Source organism: Chrysochloris asiatica, unplaced genomic scaffold (assembly GCF_000296735.1).
Source record: "Chrysochloris asiatica unplaced genomic scaffold, ChrAsi1.0 scaffold00014, whole genome shotgun sequence".
Classification (NCBI taxonomy): domain Eukaryota; kingdom Metazoa; phylum Chordata; class Mammalia; order Afrosoricida; family Chrysochloridae; genus Chrysochloris; species Chrysochloris asiatica.
Window position 1 is genome coordinate 174,990 of NW_006408532.1, and position 23,254 is coordinate 198,243.

At 36.8% G+C, this 23,254-nt stretch overlaps 1 protein-coding gene across 1 annotated transcript in view; it reads right to left on the reverse strand.

Moving 5' to 3' along the window:
- Positions 1 to 372: 372 nt before the first annotated feature.
- RC3H2 (ring finger and CCCH-type domains 2) overlaps positions 373 to 23,254 on the reverse strand; it is a 63,448-nt gene continuing 40,566 nt past the window's right edge. The window contains exons 10-21 of the mRNA XM_006834737.1: positions 16,574 to 16,882; positions 11,419 to 11,633; positions 9,870 to 10,300; positions 9,145 to 9,315; positions 6,358 to 6,507; positions 5,206 to 5,419; positions 4,885 to 4,969; positions 3,047 to 3,128; positions 2,830 to 2,964; positions 2,480 to 2,593; positions 2,233 to 2,381; positions 373 to 568 (exon numbers count right to left, since the gene is read on the reverse strand). Coding sequence (XP_006834800.1) covers positions 373 to 568; positions 2,233 to 2,381; positions 2,480 to 2,593; positions 2,830 to 2,964; positions 3,047 to 3,128; positions 4,885 to 4,969; positions 5,206 to 5,419; positions 6,358 to 6,507; positions 9,145 to 9,315; positions 9,870 to 10,300; positions 11,419 to 11,633; positions 16,574 to 16,882 — 2,251 coding nt within the window. The remainder of the gene's footprint in view (positions 569 to 2,232; positions 2,382 to 2,479; positions 2,594 to 2,829; positions 2,965 to 3,046; positions 3,129 to 4,884; positions 4,970 to 5,205; positions 5,420 to 6,357; positions 6,508 to 9,144; positions 9,316 to 9,869; positions 10,301 to 11,418; positions 11,634 to 16,573; positions 16,883 to 23,254) is intronic.

A 23,254-nucleotide genomic window follows, 5' to 3' on the forward strand; every position in this document is an offset into this window, starting at 1 on the left:
TCCTGCTAGTTTAATAACTGAGTTGTTAATTTTCTATAGAAGCCATTTAAATAGGAAATGGCTCAGTTACTGCACCGGATTGCTACAAACTCATAAAAAGCTGCTTGAAGCTTAAGTTAAATGCTGTCCAAATTCCAATCACTTCTGGAAAGTGAACATGTTACCCTAGTAAAGTAAATTTTTTTTTTTTTTTTCTTTTCAGAATGCTAATGCAAGAGGGCTTGAAGTATCAAAGAGTCCACAGGAAATGGATGCCCCAGTAATATCTTTTTTTTAAAAAAAATATACATTATATAATATATATTATATATATAAAAAGCTAGTGTAAATGCTTCCATGGTGTGGTCACAAATTTGAAAGATGAACCTTCTTTTAGCTGTTAACCATCTTCCCATTTGCAACAGATTTTAAAAAGTCATTTTTATCCTCAGACATAACATGAGTTTTCAGGATGAGGTTGCCAACACTGGCAGATGTGGTGATGGGGAGGCAACTTGCATTGCTAATGGACACTGGAAGTGGCTGGCTGAAGCAAGAAGTTACCGGCAGAATTATTTTTTGCTCCTCCCTTAAAAAAACAAATGACAATGAAAACAATTAGCTTTAAGTGAAACAACTCTTAAGAATAGTCATACATGTTTAATAAGTTGTATCAAAAATTCAGAGCCCATAGCAAAGGTATGTCTTTTTTCACTAAAAAGCTTAACAGGTTACTAAAACCATCCCATTTTCCAAAAAACCATAAAAATCAAGATACTGGTTAGTTGAAGGCCATGCAAACTATAAAGTTCAAAATGAACCTCACATGATAGGAAAGTGGCACCAAATATGGATGTCGTAAGCAAAGCACAACCAGAGTAAAAACAAGTGTTTGAGTACATATGGATGAGTACAGGCATGTGATATACAAGTAGATACATGTGTACACACACGTGAGAACAGACAGAAGTATCTATAGATAAGTGTAAATTAAAAACATGTGGGTGTAGACCCATACAGTCATTGAAGACACAAATACAGATACTCCTCAGATATAAGCAAACAACTTACAAGACTAGTTTTCTGGGTTTGAAAGCTTAGGAGTACGGTGCCATGGGACAACTCAGTCATCTAGCATAGCATAGTTCAGAAAACTCATGATTTGCATCCCAGTGAAGTGAGTAGCATCTGGGGACTTAAAAGCTTTCCAGCAGCCATCTAAAACACAACTATGGATGGGTCTCTATTCATCAGGAGCAAAACAGTACGAAGGGAACCAAAAGTTCAGAGACGAACAAGTCTACATGACCTATATATAACCTAAGACCAAAAGAACTAGATGATTTCTGTCTATCACTGTTCTGAGTGGAGCCACAATAGATGGTTCCAGATAGAATGGCAGAAAAATGTGAAGAACTAAAATTCTTAAAAAAGAAAAGAGACAAACTGGAAAAGTAAAGAACAGAAGACACCCTTAGAACAGAAGACACTCTTTAAAACCATACTTCCAGCCTATACCTTGAGATCACCATTCAGTGAAATAACATAGTGACACACAAGATTAAGGACTCATGTGGCTCTATAGGATCAGTACTGGATTGTGAACCACAAGGTCTGCAGTTCAAACCCACCAGCTTCTTCTAGGAAACTATGAGTTGGAATCGACTCGATAGCATTAACAATAACTACAACCCTTCATATTGATGCTATAGCTCATAAAACTAACTGTATGAGACCAAAGGATCAACAATTACTGAAAAACAAACATGAATATATGAGGGGTGCAGGGAAACTAGAGTACTGGAAACAGAACAAGCAGAGAATGTTGACAAACTGTGATCCATGTAACTTGTTACTAAACAATTTGTGTAGAAACTCTCTAATGGGAACCTAAAACCATGATTTTTAAAAAGGCAAACTCTTAACTTAGGTTTTAATTCTCCATTTTCTAGTCTAGAAGTTTGACTACCAGTTTGAAGAAATATAACCTGATGCTGGAGCACAAAGGTTTACTGTTATCCCAACAAAAAGCCAGTTTCAGAGAACTAAAATGGACTAGTTTATTAGTTTAATATTTACCTCTCCTTTACACATCAGCCAAATAATTGTTCTATTATATTCCTCTGATAGCAAACTAAAAAATGAAATTTAATATTCTGCATCTATTTCTCTTTAGTCATGCCCTACTGCATCTATTTCTCTTTAAATAGTCATGCCCTACACCCCACTGGTTATAAAATTTCTAACACTCACAGAATCACATGGTCTTCACCTAAACTCTGTCTCTTCTGCTCTAGTGGCTCCTTTGGGTGCTGCTGGACTGGATGCCCATTTTCCACTGCTGTTCCATTCAGCAACTGATCATTTTGAGAACTGATAGCAAGTTGTATGTCCAGGATCTCCTTCAGAAAATAAAATCTGTTAACTCTTCAGTATGAAAGTATTTTATACTTTCATTTCCAGTGGTACAAAATCTCCAAAATATAATTGTGGTACTTACTTCAATCTGTTCACCTTGTCCGTCAGGTTCATCTGTGTCAAGTGCTGAAAGCTCTAACTCAATATCCCTATCGGGCTTAGTATCTGTTGTATCTTCTGTATAATCATTCTGCAAATTACAAAAATAATGATCTTATACATGGGGACACTGGGATTTTCCTAAAAAAATTAAAATGAGTATCCCCAAAATTTAAAGAATTATTTAAGATATCTGAGATCAAAACCTCATTTTTCAGTCATACATCACAAAAAGGTACACTGAAAATCATTAAGTTACGGCATAAACGACAGTGCAACATTGCAAACATAATAAATATATGAAATGTGAAACTGAAAGTTTAGTTTCTTTACCTCTCCATTTCTTAATTCAATTTCTTTGCTTAGAAGATTTAAAGCAAGGTGACGACCTTCGTCCAGGGAATTCCACTTCTGTTGCATGGCAAGGGCATTGGCCTCTCTCTGAAGTAGTAATGAATTACTCTTGGCCTACAGAGGGAGAAAAGTAAAGTAAGCTTTCAACTATCATTCTGTTTTATAATAATTCAAATTTGAGTGACATTGAGCCTACCTGCTGAAGTTCAATGCTCAAAAGATCTCCAGTACTGGAATGTTTTCTATGACCAGATAAGTCAGTCACAATGAATCTATCCCTTTAGAGAGAAATATTTTTATTGTAATAAAAATGAAATTAAAACAGTAATTACTATATGTTTTACTTAATAAAAAAAACCCTTAAAAGTTTCCATCATTACTCCAATTGTAAAAATAAAGTGTTATATGAGGGAACTTCAAAGTTTGTAGAAAAATAATTTTTTAAAGTTTTTATTGTGACTTGAGTGAAAGTTTACAGGGCAGATCATCATTTTTATATTCAACAACTTACACACTTTCTGTTTCATTACAATGAATATAATCCCTTCCATATATCATCAGATAACACTAATTCTCTCTATTCACTTTAGTTTTTTTTTTTAAAAAACACTCAAGCATATATAGTAAGTTACATCACCAAAGGGCACATTCTGTAAGTCTGCCTCCAGGCCGCCAGCTCTTAGTCCCTCTCTTTCCATGAATTTAGAGTCCTCAGCTGCTCTCCATATCCCCTTCTCTGCCTCCATCTCTGGTGTCACTGCATCTTTGGATAAGGTCTCGCATTCCGTTTGTGCTCTTCTCCCTTGATGGTCCAAGGGTCCTCTGTTTCTGTACTGTAAGATTAACTATTCCCCCATCTTTGATACAAAACTTCTATCTTTACAATTTTGACAGTCGCAGTTAGTCATGATAACTATTACTCATTATTGAATCATAAGAATTTTATCCCCATCTCTTTTAACCAGACCCATGTAGACAAGATGAAAACTATTCAATGGCGACTCTTTCTTCCCCCACACACTATTAAACTCCCCCTTGAAAATTTGTAAGCCAGTCACTTCGTGCCTTTATCACCCCCTCATTTTAGGTAGTCAGTGTCTAAGTTTCCCATCCCTATCTACCCTGTATACAGATGGGATAGCACTGATTCTTGATGTGAAGACTCCTTCACTCTCTGTTGGTATTTAGTTACTAACTCCATGAGTATAGGTCAAATTCATCAAATTGTAGGAATTTACCCTCATTTCCTTTATGAAAAATTGTTTTTTTGTTATCTTCCTCTAGTCAAGTACTGATTATCAAGACATGGAGGTTAGGTCAAATGGTTACTATCTACAAGTCTGGGTGTTCTTGTGCATCTCCCCTTACTTCTTATCAGCTGGATGCTTCACTCTCAGCTCTAGCCCTCTGTGGCTATGTTCTTGTCCGTGGGCTCAGGTGTCCCCAGGTCTCACCACACTTTAGACCAACCAGCCCTTCCTCTTCTCTCTCTCATCTCCAGGTTAATGGGAGTCTATGGGCCGTGGGTGAACTCAGCCCATTTCTTCATTGCTGCCTTTCCTCTCTTCCACTCATCAGTAGACCAATGTGGTCGCTAGCAAGCTGACATGCCTGCTCATGTGTTCCCTTTCAGTTTCAGTCTTTAAGGGGGGTTTGTCCTGAAGAAACTTGATTGCTTGCCTTGATGGCTTCCCGGCAAACAGCTTGCTTATTATTGTAGTAGCCAGTCATACTGACATTTTTGTTTTGGGTTTTTCCTGACGATCTTTCTTTGAAGATGTATCTTCTGTCACTCTACCTGTTCCAGGCTGGTCTGCTTGTCATTTCTAGTAGGAATGTCCCATCTCAGAAGGTTCTGAATTGGGCTCAGGATCCATTATCTTTTCATTCCAGTTTTCCACAAACTTCTGAAAGCCCTGTCATACAGCTCAAACCAAACATAATTTATGAACAACTGGGGGTAGGATCTGTACTCTGTGGATATACACAAGTCTGGAAATACAGAGAGTCCTAAAGAACTAAAAGCAACATTACCGTTCAACATAGTGTGCTGAGGATGTAGCCTCACTGCCATATGAACTCCATCTTGAATCAACAGCATTAACATAAGGGACATAATCTATAGAAACGTAGAAAGAAACAATCACAAAAGTGAAAACTCAGTATGTAGATATGGATGTATAGTTTTCAAAAAAGATCTGCAGTTTATCCTGTTGTTGTATGATACCAATCAAACCATCTAACTCTGAGTTAACTGTGGTTGTTAAATAGAGGGGAAGTTTCATATCCCAGAGTGAGGATTAAAAAGGACACTGCCTAGATCTTATCAAGCTAGTTATTAGTTACAAGGATTACCTGATACGCTGATGGGCTTAGTTGCACTTCCTTGGGAAGCAGTGGCCTGGACAGGATCTGTGGTATGATAACCTGTACGCGAAGATCTGGAAATTGCACCCCATTTTGAGATGATAGGTCCATCACTAAAAGGAATTATTGGGTCTTCTTCTTTAGTCCTTCTCTGAGTTTCAAATAAATGTACTCTTCTCTTAACATCTCCACTGTCCAGGTCCTGCATAACCCAAAGAAAACCAATGAAAGACTTTGGAAACTTATTTCAACTAATTTTAAGTGCATTCTAGGAAAAGACATGTAATTAAGTTTTAACGTAAATTTAACACTAGACTCTTCATGTCAATGATAATATAACAACTATTTTAGACCTCCTATGGAGTCCTAGTGTGGCGCTATTGGTTAATGTGCCAGACTGCAAAGCCGTCTGAACTGCAAGGTTGGTGGTTCAAACTCACCAGCTGCTCCTCGGAAACCCTATACAGGGTCGCTATCGCACGGAACCGACTCAATGACACTTAATAACAACTTAAAATGGAATCCTGGTATGGTGCCTTAGGATAAGCACTCGACCTCAAGATAGGTTTGAACTGCAAGGCTGGCAGTTCACACTCATCAGCCACTCCTCAGAAACACTATACAGGGTCACTATGAGTCAGAACCAACTTGATGGCACTTAACAACATGCTCAAATAGGCACTGTGGGTTAATGTGCTGGACTGCAACGTTGGTTTGAACCACAGTGTCGGCAGTTCAAGCTCACCAGCCACTCCTTGGAAACCCTACACAGGGTTGTTAGGGGTTAGAACTGACTCAACGGCACTTAACAACATGCTGAAATACGGCGTGCTGGTATAGTGCTGTGAGTTAACATGCTGGACTGCAAAGTGGGTTTGAACCGCAAGGTCAGAGGTTCAAACTCATCAGCCACTTTTTGGAAACCCTATACAGGGTTGCTATGAGTTGGAACCAACTCGATAGCACTAAACAACAATATGCTCCATTAGTTCAAATACCAAATACATTATGACACATACCCAAATCTAACCTTGCTGCTTACACACAAGTTATAAATACCAGCAATATTAAAATGAAAGCATTGAATCACTTCCAAACTTGAGTCAACATGCATTATATTATTTCCCCCCAAAATCATACCATTAACACAGCATTTGAATTAGCAATTACATCTTTGGGCTCTGAATCGATGGCATTTATACAGGAGCCTATGGTGCCACAAGACCAAGGAGAATAATGAGAAAGATGATGATCTTCTTCGTATTTTGTACTACTCACACTTTCAGAAAACTAATTGGGGAAGAAAAAAGCACAACCAATTAGTAAGAATTTAAATTGACAAACTTGTTTAACTACTATACAAACTTGTCCCACTAAATAATTATGCTCTTAATAACTAATATAAAAAGTTGCCATAAGCAAAAAGTAATACACTAGTATTTATATTGTTTATTCATAGAAAATAGCATGCTTTTCTTTTTGCTTTGTCTTTTAAGTGCTTATGGAACCTGTGACTGCTACTATCAAACCAATTAATGTGTTTATACCATGCATCTAACATGGTATGGAGAAAGTTAAAATGGGGAAAAATGCTAAAGAAAACAATACACTATACACTACCATCCTAAAGGAGTTCAACGTTTTATTTTAGGAGTTTACAAGGAGTAAATAACAAAACATATGTGATATATCATGTAGCATTAAATATAGTACAAAAGAGAAGGCTCTGGTACTAGAAAGGGAAGTGAATAATTTTTAAAGGTATTCTGAGGAATGATTACTGTAAGACCAGAATACTATTAGTTGTAAGGATCATATCTAGTTAACTAACTATACAGATAAGCAAACTTAAGAACAAAAGGTTAAGTAACTTGTTTCAAGTCACAATGCTAGTCAATATTGGATCTGAGTCTTAATGATGCATTTTTTTCCTAAAGTCATAATACAAAAAGTGAAAACACTTTTTTTTCCCCTAAGTAAGACAAATAGTAACTTTGTCACTATTTCAAAATGTTTAGATACTCTGAAGAAGTCTAAATTTAGTGAGATACATTTGGACTTAGTTTAAAAGTCCTATAATCCATTTAAATACTTATGAATAAAATAAGTGTAGGATTATTTCAAAATAATCCAATGGGAAGAGGGGGTATAGATGAAACAGTACTAACCATGAACTGGTAATTGTAGAAACTAGATGATGAGTATTGGGGTTTATCTACATTTGTATGTTTGGAATTTTCATAGTGAAAAGATTTAATATTTACTTGTATTAGTACTTCTGGGAATGGGAAATGTGTAATAAACCAAGGGAAATTGTTTAAGAAAATATAATGGTTTGCTCTAAATATAACAATACTGAAAACATGAGTAGGAGAAAGAGAAACCATCCTTATACACAATTTTTTTTAATGCCAAGAACAAGAGCTATATAAACAACATGAATACTACAGTAGGCATTTCTGTACTTATTGTAAAGTAGGGAAGAAATGCTTCAGACAGACCACAGGTCTACTATTCATAGGGTGAACAATTTTGGGCAAAATTCTCTGGTAAGGTTCCTTACCTGTAAACAGGAATAATACGTGTGCCATAAAGTTTTTGAAAGAATTAAATAAAACAGTCTTATATAAATTTTTAGTATAGTGCCTGGCATGTGTACGTGCTCAATAAATGGTAGTTATATGAGAATGAGTCAAAAATTATATTAAAACACCTGTCCATGGCTGATGACAACATTGAGCATGCAGCACATGAAATGATTCGGTTGTATAGATGAGTGACAATAATTTGCAAATCAGGAATGGTTCTACCTATCAAATAACCCACGAGATTTGGGTTTCGAAAAGTTTGTGCGAGATGAGTACACGACAACAACTCACAGAAAAGCATAAGTAGAAGTGTCTGGACATCTGCAGACAAAATCTGGATCAATACTCAAAGGAAGATAAAAGTTTCTCTAAAAAAAAATGTTACTGGTGACAAAACATGGATTCATCACTATAATCCTGAGAATAAACAGCAGAGTATGAAACGAAAACATCCTCAATCACTGACCAAGAAAAAGTTCAAAAGTCAATTATCAGCTGGAAAACTGATGCTTAGTTTTCTGGGACTCTCAAGGGCCAGTATTGGAACTCTATTAGGAAAATGGCTCAACATTCAACAGTGCTCGTTACAGTGAGATGCTCACTGAAGAGATGAACTTCAAAGCTTAAATTTCTGATTAAAGACAGAAGACTGCTATCCAAAGGACATTGTGATCTTGCACAACAATACAAGTCCACACACTGCTGCCCACACGACACTCTGCAAAAACTTTGTTTCGAGTCATTAAAGTATCCTCCCTATAAGTCCTGATCTTGCTCCATTGGACTTTCACCTGTTTGGTCCCCTGAAAGCAGTCTTTCAAGGGTAAAGAATCGCTTCTGATGAATATTCTGACAAAAAATGTATTAGGCTGAGCTTCAACACACAGAGCATTCATGGCTTGAAGCTCAGCCTAATACATTTTTTAATAAGGGAATACAACAGCTTGTTCACAGATGGACAAGGTGTACTGAAACGCAAGGAGATTGTCAAAAAATGATGTATTTATCTCTTCCAAATGTAGATTAAAATAAATTCTACAGCCAGAGTGCAGATAATTTTTGACTCATCCTTGTAAATCTTAATAAAAACCATAAAAATTAAAAATAAATAAAAATGCTGGGAAATTTTTGCATTATCAGTGGAAAAAGACTATATATTAATGATCTTCATAGTCTCACAATACCTAGCCATAATACTTATACAGTGTTTACCAAGCTAAATGCACCTGTACACTAAACCACTGATACCTAGCTAGCATAACTACCCTAGCTTAAATGAGTGCTCGGCATTCGTTTATGATTTATCCTTGCAGTATCAAGTGATTAAAACCTTTCTTACATCAGTGCGAAAATCTACACTGAATAGAGGAGAAGGCGGTGTTGGTGATTGTGTAGCCACAGGAAGAGTTGAAGAGACAAGAGGTGTTTTCTGAGTGTGGTACTGTGCCCACTGCTCTGGCTTTCTTCTTATCTGCTCCTCGTAACTGGTCTTCAAATGACCACAAGTTTCCTAAGGACGGAGATAAAAGAAACAATCTTAATCATCTAGGGAGTGATGAACAAATTTAGTTATCCTTTGTGGAAATAACAAACAAAAAAAAGTATTATATTTTTGAGACCAAAAAAAAAAAGCAAGGACGTTACCCCAGCCTATATTATTCACACTCTTTAAATAACAAAAAAGTTCATATTTATTCACTTTTCTGGTTTAGGAAGGGCATTTATAAATTCGGGAATACTGAAAAGGGGCCTTGTGCTTTTATTTTGAAGATCTCTTTCTGCCTTCCTGTTAACTTCATATCCAAATATAACATTTCTTGAGCATTAATATATATCAGATCTAGTTCTAAGAGCTTTGTTTTTTTCTGATTTAATCCTTACGGAAACTTTATGAGGTAGGCACTGTTTTTATTTCCATTAAACAGATGAAAAGAGCCGAGGTCAAGCAACTTTCCTAAGTTACAGAATTAGTAAGTGAAAGAGCCAAGATATATATATATACTTTGATGACTTAATTCCAAAGATGGTGCTCTTAATAGCATTCTCAGTACCATCATCACTTACCCTTGGTAAAGGCACAGTAGTCCTTGGCTCACTTGGTTGCTGACAAGCCACTGAATAATACCCATCTAATGAGTTATACCTTTCCCGTAAAGGTGTCTGATAGACAGACGAGTGCATCACATCCATTGGAGGTAACGAATTGCTTCTAATAATGTCATCTCGTTGGTACATAGGTGGGCGCCAGATGCGCCTGCTGTCATACACAGGAGCATACATTCCAGAAGGTACTGGAGGAACTGGTCCATACGGCTGTGGAGGAGGTTGGTAAGGAGAAGAATTCATTCGATCTCGAGGGGAAAATGTACTATAATGATCAACATATGGCACAGAAGCAGGTGGGAGGGAGGACTCTGGAACATTATTGGACCTCACAAAGCGAGGAACACAGGGAGCCACACCAGCTGGTACCGTTGGAGGTGGTGGGTAGTATCCTTGAAAATTAGAAAGAGTAATATTTAATGAGATTTTAGTAAAATTCAATGTTTTTAAATGACTTACATCTAACACAATCTAATGTGGAAAAATTAAATAAGCTTTGAACTTTAGTTACCCTACTTTTTAAGGAAGCTATATATATTCAAGATACCATCACATAAAAATGTTTAGCATCTTGTTAAATTACTTGGTATCCTGTTAAATTATTACTTAAAAGTGCATGACAGAGCTATTAACAGACGGCACATATTGCTACAGGTTTTGGATTAAGTATTTAGTTAGGATCCTTGTTGTTTTTTAAAAATACTTTATTATTTTTGTTGTTGAAAATATACACAGCAAAACAAAAATCAATTCAGCAGTATCTACAGATACAATTCAGTAACACTGATCCCCTTCTTCAAGTAGTACAATTGTTCTCACCCTCCTTTTCCAAAATTAACATAAACTCACTGCCCTCTAAACTTCCTATCTAACTTTCTGAGTTACAGTTGTCAATTTCATTTCATAAAGTGCCCAGCTACTATTACTGAACATTTTGATTAAAGATTCTACAAAAAAATCCTAAGCAAAAGGGGGGAAACATGGAACAAATTTTCAAGGAATTCATTTTTTCTGAAGCCACTGAGGCTAGATAAACATCTACTATTATTGCTTTGAGATTAATCTTTAAACCTGAACTTTAAATCAAAACTATTCCCTGAAGTTTACATAGTAAAGAATGTCTGTCTTGAGCATTATGCTCTTAAAGACTTATCTGTATTGGATCCAATTAACCACAAATCATTGGCTCTTAACCTTCTGGGGGTAAGAAGTTAAAGACCTCTTTCAAAATGTATATAAACTGAACAATGTATTTTCAAAATGTATATAAGCATATATAAACAAAACATTTTCAAGCAATTTACAAACTGCCTGAAGCTTATTTATTGATCCTTTAAAGCAACCTTAAAACTATTGATTGGTATCTAGAATCACAGACTTATATTTAGGTAGTCCATGGGATTGATTTTTTAATACAGACTTTCTTAGATAAATTAATCCATTTACCTATGAGTAACAAATGATTAAAATAAAGATTTATTTTTTCTTAGAATTATCTTAAATTACTTACCTGTCTGTGGGTACTGAGGGACTTCAAAGGGTATCTGGGTCCTTGGATCTTGAAAATACTGAATGTTTTCAGAATGCTGAGGATATAGTGGTACTCTAGTTATAAATGGGCTGGATTTTGGAGGCACAGAATTCAGCTCTGTTCCAACATTTGGGGGCCCAGCTGAGGTAGCTGCTACATTACTTACAGGAGTCTTGGGTGGAGAACCAATTTTACTGAGGAGAGAATTTAACAAAGAGAGATAAATCACTCTCTCTGCTGGATAAGCCTTCCTCAGTAGGAATATTTCATAAAATTTTATAGAAAAACCATTTATAGAAAACACTTTAAATAAGGCAATGAATTTCACTGCCACCTTACAACGAATGTTTAATTCAAAGGATCACAGTATCAGATCTCGTTTTCTGGTGAGGGTAATAGGCAATGCAAATTAATCCTACACACCAATGGGACCCTAAGTCCCTTCATATTCCTTCTTTAAATAGTTTACCTACTGAAAATTTCAAAAACTTTCCTATTCAGTTGATTCTCAACAGAAACAACATAGTCTGCCAATAGACTTCTTAGGGACAAAGAAGATAGATATGGAAAGAACTGTTCTATTAAGAGTTAAATTAGCTGAAATGTACACTTTCCAAAGAAAGGCCATGTTTATATGTTTCCTTAACCATTATATTCCCAGCGGAGTCTTGGTGTGGCATTGTGGGTTAATGCGCCAGACTGCAAAGCCATTTGAACTGCAAGGTTGGTGGTTCAAGTTCACCAGCTGCTCCTTGGAAACCCTATACAGGGTCGCTATGGGTTGGGAGTTGACTTGACGGCACTTAACAACAATATATTCCCAGCATCTACAACTGTTCCCAGCATACAGCAGGTAGTGTTAAGTGCTGTCGAGTTGGTTCTGATTCACGGCAACCCTGTATAGGGTTTCTGAGGTTTGACTGGTGAAGAATTTGAACCGCTGACCTTGCAATTCAAACCGACCTGTGGATCCAGTGCTTATCCTACAGAGCCATGTGCTGTCAAGTTGGTTCAAACTCAAGACTCTGCATAGGGTTTTCAATATTTGTAAATCTTTGCAGGAGCAGAAAGCCTCATCTTTCTCCTGTGGAGCAGCTGGTGGACTCGAACCATGGACCTTCAACTGTGCATATCCTACAGAGTAGTGTAGTGCTTATCCTACAGAGACACAGTGCTCCCCAGTAGGCAGACAGGCATTCAGTAAAATTCACTGGTTGAATTTGAAATAGTGGTACCTGATAATTTAATTGATGCAAAATATATATATATTTTTTTTCTTGGTCACATTCACCTTTTTTTAATTAACATACAAAAGGATTCTCTTTATTGAGCCACCTAATTAATCATCTGAGTTTTTTAATTTACTTTAAAGAAGCCAATTTGGGTGAGCTTTAGATTTGTGATTAAAGAAAATGATCTTGTTAGTGACAGATTTCAATACCTTATATTCCAGTCAAATTACATTTTTATTCCAAACGACAGAAACTTTTTTAAAGCTGGAATATAAACCAACAAAGAGAATGTGATGCCTATAAATTTAGTCTAACAGATTAATTTAGCAACTGTTTTAGTTTTATGTGCAAGTTCGTATTAAAATATAGAAATTAACAAAGTATCTATGAGGAACATTAGTACAAATGTATTGGCTTAAAGTTTAAAGACATTTTAGGGTTTTGATTATCCTTTGAAGTTAAAAGCAGTAAGAAAAATTATTAGGATTTCCTTAGAACAATAACTAACATTTTAGCTGCTCCTTGGAAGCCCTATGAGTTGGTCACTGAGTTGGAACCCACTCAACGACACTTAACTGAGCAGCTACCACATTCAAGGCATTATGCTACGAACCTTATATAGATTGTCTTGTCCCTCTGTCAAAATGTATGTACCATAAAATTTGGATTAGTAGTACTTTGAAATAAAAAATTCTTAAAATTATCAGGAAAAAGGCAACAAAATCCATGAGAAGGTAAACATTCATCTCCACAAAAAAATCAAGTCAGCTATTCCACACTTTCAGACATAAAGGAAAAAGCTCATTTCTAGTCACACAGTAGACAGTTGACTAGGTTATTTCAAATATTTCCTAGATGAATTTTGGGATACTAAGTGCTCCTTTAATACAGCCCGCGTTCCTACCTGCATGCCTATGCTGGGGCTGTTTTCCTCTATTTGGAAGCACATTCCTTTCTTACTAAATAAATTTCTAGAACTAACTCAGGTGTTATCGTCTCATCTCTAAGAAACCTTGGAGCACAACTGCATTACAGTAACTTTTTGAGTATATTAACAAACATATTATTTGTTAATACACTCAACTAGACTAGAAGATCTTTAGAGTCAAGGACTATAGTTGATTTCTATTAGCTATACCAATTAGAGTACTGCCTGATTCATTGTATGTGATATATAATTTTTGAATGAACAAATAAATTCTATGTTCAGTTGTTTTTTTTAAGTTTTCCTCCTAGGACAATCATATTTTTAAAAAATTGAGATATAAATCACATGCCATAAATTTTACCCTTCTAAAGTATACAACTCAGGGGATTTTAGGCATATTCACAAGGTTGTGCAACCAAAATCACTATCTAGTTCCAGAATATTTTAATGATCCCAGGAGTAAAAAAAAAAAAAGTATCTATTAGTATTCACTACCCACTTCATCGACCCCTTGTGGCAACTACTTCCTGTCTCTATAGAATTTTTTATCCGAACTCTGGTTACATTAAAACATCTGTCCATGTCCGATGACAACAATGAATATACAGATGAAATGATTCTGTCGAGTAGAAAAGTGAGTGGATTATGTGGCAAATGATTTGCAAATTAGTCACAGCTATGACTGAAATAATCCACGACAGATTTGGGTTTTGAAAAATTTGTGCAAGATGGGTACCAAAACAACTAACAGAAGATCATAAGCAAGTGTTTGAAAATCTGCAGACAAACTTTGGATCAATACTCAAAGGAAGATAAAAGTTTCTAAAAAAAATCATTACTGGTGTCGAGACATGGATTCATCACTATAATCCTGACAGTAAACAGCTGAGTATGGAACAAAAACAAACTCAATCGCTGACCAAGAATAAGTTCAAAAGTCAATTATCAGCTGGAAAATTGATGCTTACAGTTTTCTGGGATTCTCAAGAGCCAGTATTGGAACATTATCAGGAAAAAGGTTCAACATTCAACAGTTCTTGTTACAGTGAGATGCTTACTGAAGAGCTGAACTTTGAAGCTTGGAGTTTGGATTAAAAGCAGAGGATTGCTATCTAAGGGTGAGCTTACATGACAATGCACGTCTGCACACCTCAGCCCACACTGTTGACACTGCAAAACCTATGTTTTGAGGTGTAAAGCATCCTCCCTATAGTCTCAATCTTGCGCCACTGGACTTTCACCTGTTTGGTCCCCTAAAAGCAGCCCTTCAAGGACAAAGATTCACTTCTGATGAAGAAGTGAAGGCGAAGCCAACAGAGCATTTATGGCTTGCAGCTCAGCCTAAAACTTTTTAAAATAAGGAAATACAAAAGCTTGTTTACAGATGGAAAAGGTGTTATTTGTCTTTTCTAAAAGTTGATTAAGAAAAATTCTATAGCCAGAGTGCGGATAACTTGTAGTCTTTTATGTGTGTCTTTTTTCACTTCTTTCACAATGTTTATAAAGTTCATCAGTACTGAAGCATAACAATATTTTATTCCTTTTTATTGCTAAATACTATTCCAGTTTATGTATATAAAACCATTTTTATATTAATTTACCAAAACCTTGGCAAAAGCTCAATTTCTAAAAATGTGTAACACAAGGTCTCCATAATCTGATGCCAACCAATATATCTAATTTTATACTGGTCCCTAATACAAACCTTCAGTTCTAAAATGTTGGTCTCTTCCATATTCCATATAATTCTTAGTAAACTTGATCTGGGTTTTGCTATTTCCTTTTCCGCTATCTTTTCCCATATTTCTCCCAGCAATATAAATTATCCTGTCTTTCAATACAATTTCTGTATTAATTTGTCTAAAAACTTTCTCCATAACTGCATCATAAATGCTTAAAAAGGCAGGTAACATCTTACACTTTTCTTGTAGTCCCTAGAGGCCCAAGAACAGAGCTCAGAAAGAATGCACAAATAATATGTTAACTAGACAACATTCTCTAATCTATCCTTTCTAAGGTCTTTTCTATGGAAGATCATAAGGATCCTTTAAGAAGCCACTGACCTCAACACATGCTTCCCATGATTTATTACATGAAATCACAGTGTACTGTGAGCCTAGCAAAATACTCTGGTCCTAATAGCTATAAAACAGACAACTGAGCAACAAAAACAGCATGCTCTGAGATTTACAATTCCAAAAAAATATCAAAGCCTGATATTTTAGAGTTGGAAGGAACACTTCATATCCTCTGGAAGTTTAATTGTTTCTAAAGCATCAAAACTTTTGCCAAATGGAAGTTGAATGCTGAAACACAGTAACAATAGTAAAGTAACAACAGCATTTACTGACAGCTTCCTAGATTCAATGCACACTCCATGCAATAATTTACTTAGTCCTCACAATCAACATATGAAAATTGATACAATTACTATTCTAATTGTATGGATGAATTAAAAGGAGGAAAGGAGGGGAACAGAGAGGTCAAACAAATGTACCAAGATCAAAAAGCTAGAAACCAAATCTGAACCCAGTGTTTGACTCCAAGGTTTCTCCAATGAAAAACTAGGCCTCAGTATAGAGCATAAATAAAACGGAATTGTTCTGAATGAAACTTGGGCTAGAGGCTCAGTATTTCTCAATTTAGATTCTTTAGTTCCTGTTCAGCAACCCCATGGAATCAATCCTAAAGTTTAAGAAATGTGGGGTGAGAAGAAGCCCTCACCTGGTCCAGCCCCTTCAATTTATAGTAGAAGAAAACAAAACCCATAGTTGAAGTGATTTTTCAAAGTCAAAGAACATGTTGCTGAGCAGGACAATAATTCAATTTTCATTATACTTAGTGCTTTTTCTAGTACATCAAACATTCATTCTACATTAAGAATTCTGCTTTTCTTCAGGTAAGTAAAAATATGCAGGGGTTATTTCTTAAAAGAATAAAGAACTCATATTAACCATTTTTACCAAATACCTACTTTTCAGTTACAGACTCTGCAGAGGGCCCAGCAGCATTCTGACCATTAGCTACAACTTTCCCCACTTTCTTCACAGTCTCCAGAGCTCTTAATGTACTGTCAGTACTACGTGGGATTAATGGAGAAACACTGTTTTCTGCATTTGCAACTCCATTTGTACTTGGAACAATTTTCCCGGTTGTTTCAGTACTTCCTATGACAGAAATGACATTTCCGGCTGTGGTTGTGACAGTGTTGTTTACACCAACTTTATTTAGAAGAGGAAATGTTCTTACAGTCGCGTTGATCTTTTTGTTCCTTAATCGATACCTGTTTCAATAACAATCAATATATCAGTAAATATTTTACTAAATCTTACTCTGAAAGGGGGGAAGAAAAAGCAATAGGAAAAGATTAAAAAGGTTGAAACAACTTTGACAGAAGTTTCTTCAGGTAAATATCAAATGTAGTCTAAATGAAACTATTGTTATAGAAGTCACATTATAATAATGTCATTCACATATATATAGCATATACCTATATGCAAAGCATTACTGTTAAGTGCCATCGAGTCGACTTGGACTCATAGCAACCCTGTATAGTGTCTTGGAGGAGCAGCTCACAGGGTCTGAATTACAAACCTTAAGGTTAGCAGTCTAGTGCTTATCATACAGTGTCAAACCAGGACTCCACGTATACATAGTGAAGTACACATACATTCAAAATATTCTTTTGAGTATGGGGAAGAATCCATTTGAAAATTTTACATAAGTTAAATATTAAAATGCCATGTAAAATTACAGTACCAAATTTTGTTGAAAACTTAGAATTAAGTATGTATGAGTTGAAAGCACTACCGGCTTTTATCAAATTGTGAAAGCATTACATAATTTTCAAGGAAAAAACAAACCACCACTCAAGCATAATGCTAAAATATAAAAATTTAGTATATTTCCGATTGTTGTTAGGTGCCGGTAAGTTGGTTCCAACCTGTAGTGGCTCTATGTATAACAGACCGAAAACACTGCCCAGTCCTGCACTATCCCCTCACAACTGCTGCTATGCTTAAGGCCATTGTTGCTTCCACTGTGCTGATCAACCTCCTTGGGGGATCTCCCTCTTCATCACTGTCCCTTTATTTTACTAAATATGATGTCCTTGTCCAGGGACTGGTCCTTCCTGATGGTATGTTCAAAATATGACAGACAAAGTCTGGTTATATTTCTTCCAATACATATTTTTTTTGTTCTTCTGGCAATCCATGGCATCTTTAATAGTCTTCTCCAGTCCATAACTCAAATGTATCAATTCTTCTACGATTTTCCTTATTCCAATATCAACATCCATACATCCATATGAGGCTATTGAAAATACTATGGCTTGGGTCAGGTGCACCTGAATCCTCAAACTGACATCTTTGCTCTTAAACACTCTAATGTGGTCTGGTGCAGCAGACTTGCCTAATGCATTATGTTGTTTGATTTCCTGACTGCTGCTTCCATGAGTATTGATAGTGGATCCAAGCAAAATGAAGTCTTTGACAATTTCTATCTTTTCTCCCTTTGTCATAATGTTACTTATTAGTCCAGTGGTGAGGATTTTTGTTTTCTTTACACTGAAGTGCAACCCATACTGAGTGTTGTGATCTTTGACCTTCATCAGAAGTATTTTAAGTCCTCTTTGTTTTCAGCAATCAATGTATCATCTGCATATTATAGGTTGCTAATGAGTCTTCCTCCAACCCTGATGCCACATTCTTAATATAATTCAGCTTCTCGGATTATTTGCTCAGCATACAGACTGAATAAAAAGGGTGAAAGAATACAGCTCTGGTGCACACCTTTCCTGATTTTAAACCATTTAGTGTCCCCCTTGTTCTGTTCAAATGACTGCCTCTTGGTCTATGAACAGGTTCCTCGTGAGCACAATTCAGATTAGCAAAAGGCATTCAGATTAAAGACTTTCCTATTATTAAGTTTTATTTTTGGTAACCAGATGAAAAACTCTTTAAGTTTTCTTGTAAGAACATGGGGACCAAAGAGCATGGAGGGGCCCAAAGATCCCTGTGCTTTCCTAAACGTGCTCTCTGAAATGTGCTTTTCAATCTTCACCTCAAGATGCTTAGTCACTCCTTTCTTTCCATCTTTGAAGGACTAAATTTCAAATAGTCTAAGTTTGTAAAAACACTTAACCAAACAAATAACAAGTTTGTGAATCTAGAAAAATAAAACTCAAAGAAAGGAATTATGAGAAGTAAAATCTTAACCAATGGAAGTCAAGTAAGTGACAAGTAGGGATACATGTAAGACAGCGAACATACTGGTAGCTAGAGGTACTTCCTACTCAGGTAGGAACATTTGAACTTAGCCTATGGATCTCACATTTGAAAAAGACAATCACTGCCTTTTTATTTTTTTCTCTTGTCTGCCTTTGTATTTTTTTCTCTTGTGCAGAAAATATACACACCAAAGCAGTTGCCAGTTACACTTCCACATTTACAATTTAATACTGATTACATTTTTCATACTGTACAACCATTGTTGCTATCCTTTTTCAAAATATTCCCCTATTAAAATGAAATCAAAGGCTCCCCTCCCCACAAACAAAACTTTATTTTTCTCCCTGCCTCCTACGCCTTGTAACCATTTTATATATATCTGCTTATTTCATATAAGTGAGATTATATAGTATTTATCCTTTTACAACTGACTTATTTTATTAAACATGTTTTCTAGGTTGATCCATGTTGTGTCATGCATCAGAACTTCATTTCTCTTTTTATAGCTGAAAAATATTCCACTGTATGTGCTGCTTAACATCCAAGATGTTGCTGTTGTTATGTGCCATGGAGTCGGTTCCAACCCACAGTGACACTGTACAAGGTTTCCGAGGCTGTAAATCTTTACCGGAGCAGAAAGCCTCATCTTTCTCCCACGGAGCAGCTAGTAGTTTCGAACTGCTGTCCCTGAGGTTTGCAGCCTGATTCGTAACCACTACTATACCAGAGCTCCTTAACATCAAAGATAGGTTCTGTGAAATAAGATGTTATGTGATTTGAATGTTCTGTAAACATACTATAAATAAAATATATATTTGATACACATACATCAAATTAAGTCCTATGCAAGCTACTCTGTCCTTATGTTAGCATCTGGAACCTCAGGTTTTGCAAACTTGCACCAGCAATTGGCTATCTCTGGGTATACAGTTGTGAGCAGCCCTGGAAAGTCTGATCAAAATAGGAAGCCCTGAAGGACTAAGAAGTGCTGCAGCTCAGTTTCTTAATGCAAGCACCAACCTGGTGGCTCGGCAGGGCACATGCCAGTGACAGACACAGGAGTCACAAGCCATGCCAGGGACTGCCAAAAGTGGTAACTGTGGGAGTCAGTCATGGCAGCCAAAACACTTCCTGGTTCCATTCCAAGTATCTCCCCGCCTGATGTTGCCAGAACGTAAACCACATTTTCTTTATTCATTTTTATTGTGATGGACATTTTGGATGCTTCCACCCTTCTGCTATTATTAAAGTGCTGCAAAGAGCATAAATGGACAGGTTTGTGTTCCTGCCTTCATTTCTTCTGGATATATACCTAGAACTGACAGAACAAACAACAAATCTGTGTTGGAAGCAGTCCAGCCAAAATGTTGCTTAGAAGCCAGAATGGTGAGACTTCTCTCATACTTCAGACACATTATCATGCTTACTGGAGAAGTACATCATGCTTAGTAAAGTGGAGGGTCAGTGAAAAAGAGGAAGATCACTAATGAGATGGATTAGCACAGTGGAAGGAGCAATGGGCTCACGTGCACAGGAACTGTGAGGATGGTGCAGGATTCAGCAGTGTTTCGTTCTGCTGTGCTTAGGGTTGCTATGAGTTGTAACTAAATCGATGGCACCTCACAACAACAAAGGTAATTCTATGGTTAACTTTTAGAGGAGCCATCTAACTATTCCATAACAGCTGTTACCATTATACATTCCTACAAGCAACAAATAAATATTAGAGTTTCTCCATAATTATGTCAACACTTGCTATTCTCTAAGATTCCTTCTTTGTTTTGGGTCATTGTTTTTGCTTTCCCTTATTGCCATTTAAATAGGGGTAAGGTAATATTTACTTCATTGTGTTTTTGATTTGCAACTCGCTAATAGTTAATGGGAGTTCTGGTGTGGCGCTGTGGGTTAATGCGCCAGACTACAAAGCCGTTTGAACTGCAAGGTCGGCGGGTCAAGCTCACCAGCTGCTCCTCAGAAACCCTATAAAGGGTCGCTGTGGGTCGGAATCAACTTGAAGGCACTTAACAACAACAAAAACAATAGTTAATGAGAACAAACAAATCTGTGTTGGACGAAGTACAGCCAGAATGTTCTTTAGAAGCAGGGATGGCTAGACTCCATCTTGCATACTTTAGACATAGTATCAAAGTAAAATACTGCATGGTTTAAAATCAGGAAAGTATACATCAAGATTATATCCTATCAACATACTTATGTATGTTGTTCTTGTTGTTAAGCACTGCCAAGTCGGTTCCGACCCACAGTGACGTTGTATAGGGTTTCCAAGAAGCAGCTGGTGAGCCTGAACTGTCAACCTTGCAGTTCAAGCCGACTTTGTAGTTCAGCGCGTTAACCCACATTGCCACACCAGATTTCAATCTGTATGTTAAGCAAATAATCTGAGAAGCTTGACTATATGAAGAAAATGTGGCTATCAGAATTGAAGAATCATAACAACCTATGATATGCACTTGACACAAGCATGCTTGCTGGAAACCAGGACTTGAAGTACATAGAAGAAAATCAAATACTAAGGCCTTCATTCAATATGGATTCCACCTCAACATACGGAAAACAAAATCCTCACAACTGTACCAATAAATAGCATCATGATGAATAGAAAAAAGAATGAGTTATCAAGAATTTCATTTTACATCAACACTCATGAAAGCAGCAGTTAGAAATGAAATGACATATGCCATTGGGCAAATTTGTGGCAAGACTCTTTAATGTGTTAAAAAGTAATGATGTCACTTTGAGGACTAAAGTGTGCATGACCCAAGTCATGGTCTTTATAATGGCCTTATAATGAGGTAAAAGCTGGACAAGGAGTAAGAACACCAAAGAATTGATACCTTTGAACTATAATGCTCGAGAAGAATACTGACTATACCAAGGACTACCAGAGGAACAGACAAATCTGTCTTATAAGAAGTAGTTGGAAATATGGTGAGGGAATATGTGTCATGTACTTTGGATATGCTGTCAGGAGGGACCTGTCCCTGGAGAAGGACATCATGACTGACAAAGTAAAGAGCCAGAGTAAAAGAGGAAGACACTCAATGAGATGAACTGACACAGCATCTTCAACAATGGGCTCAAACATAGCAATGATCATGCAGATGTCATGGGAACAAGCTGTATTGTTCTCTTGTACCTAGAGTTGTATGAGTCAGAACCAAATTAGACAGCACCTAACAATAATAGCTAATGATGTGGATCATTATTTCATGTGCTTATTGGCCATTTGTGTATCCTCTTGACGAACTATTTGTGCAAGTTCTTTGTCTACTTTTTAGAAACTGTACTTTTGGTGAAAACATACAGCTAAACCTGTTCCCTTTCAAGAGTTTCTAGACATAATAATTAATGACATTCCTCAAACTGTGCCAACATCTTTGCTATTTCTGACTCATTTCACTTTCACTGACTTTAACTCCCTGCCCTCCAACCTTTATGTTGATGGTTTCTATTTGATCTTATATAAATAACTTATGTTCATTTTAAAGAAGCAACCTTACACTCAAAGGTGACAATATATACTTTTTGATTTAAACTGTTACTTAATTTAAGTGTGACTTAAGGGGATAATTTCAATTTAAAGTTTAAGAATATCTCAGGCCAGAGAGAACAAACAAGATGGCGGATAGGGCAGAAGTGCAGTAAAGGAGCTCTGCCAACAGCAACACAGAATTCCCGACCAAGCTGGCTCAGGGGATGGTCGCAGAACTCTGAACCACATATAAAGGAATATTTAGAAGGTTGGAAGGCTCACAGCTGGGGGAATTTGTGGCAAAAGCAAGAAATCTATTGCTTTATAGTCCAGGACGCTCGGCTGATCCAGGAGCCACCATCTTGAGTGAAACCAAGCGGGGGGAAGGATTGGAACGGCCACAGACGCCTGGCAGAACCGCAGCTATAAAGGTGTGGACATTCTTTTCTTTTGGTATTTGTTCATTGGTCCCTTGCTGTCTGCGCACCTCCATTCTGGTGACTATACGGGTGCTTGAGCTAGTAGGCACCCCAGCCCCACCCTCGGAGGGTTCTACTACGCATGAGCACAGATTTCCTCGAAATTTAAAGAGACAGTTTCCAATTAAAACCAAACAGCCACAGCCGGCCCTGAACTGTTTCCAACTAGAAAAAAGGCCTGAACGGGGATTGTGGAGTGGGACAAGCAGACAAAAGAGGAAATGGGCCGAAAATTAAATCCTAAGTTACATCAAAATGACCAACAGTGATATCTTGAAACTTCTCAGGAAGAAGAGTGAAAAGGGAAGCCCATTCCCTGATCACATCTACGTGGAGGCATTCAAAAAGCATAAAAAAATACCAAAATACACACCCATCTAAGTATTAAGGCCACAGATAACCCCTGAAGATGCCCAAAAAACAGAAGCAGACAACCATATCTGCACATGTCC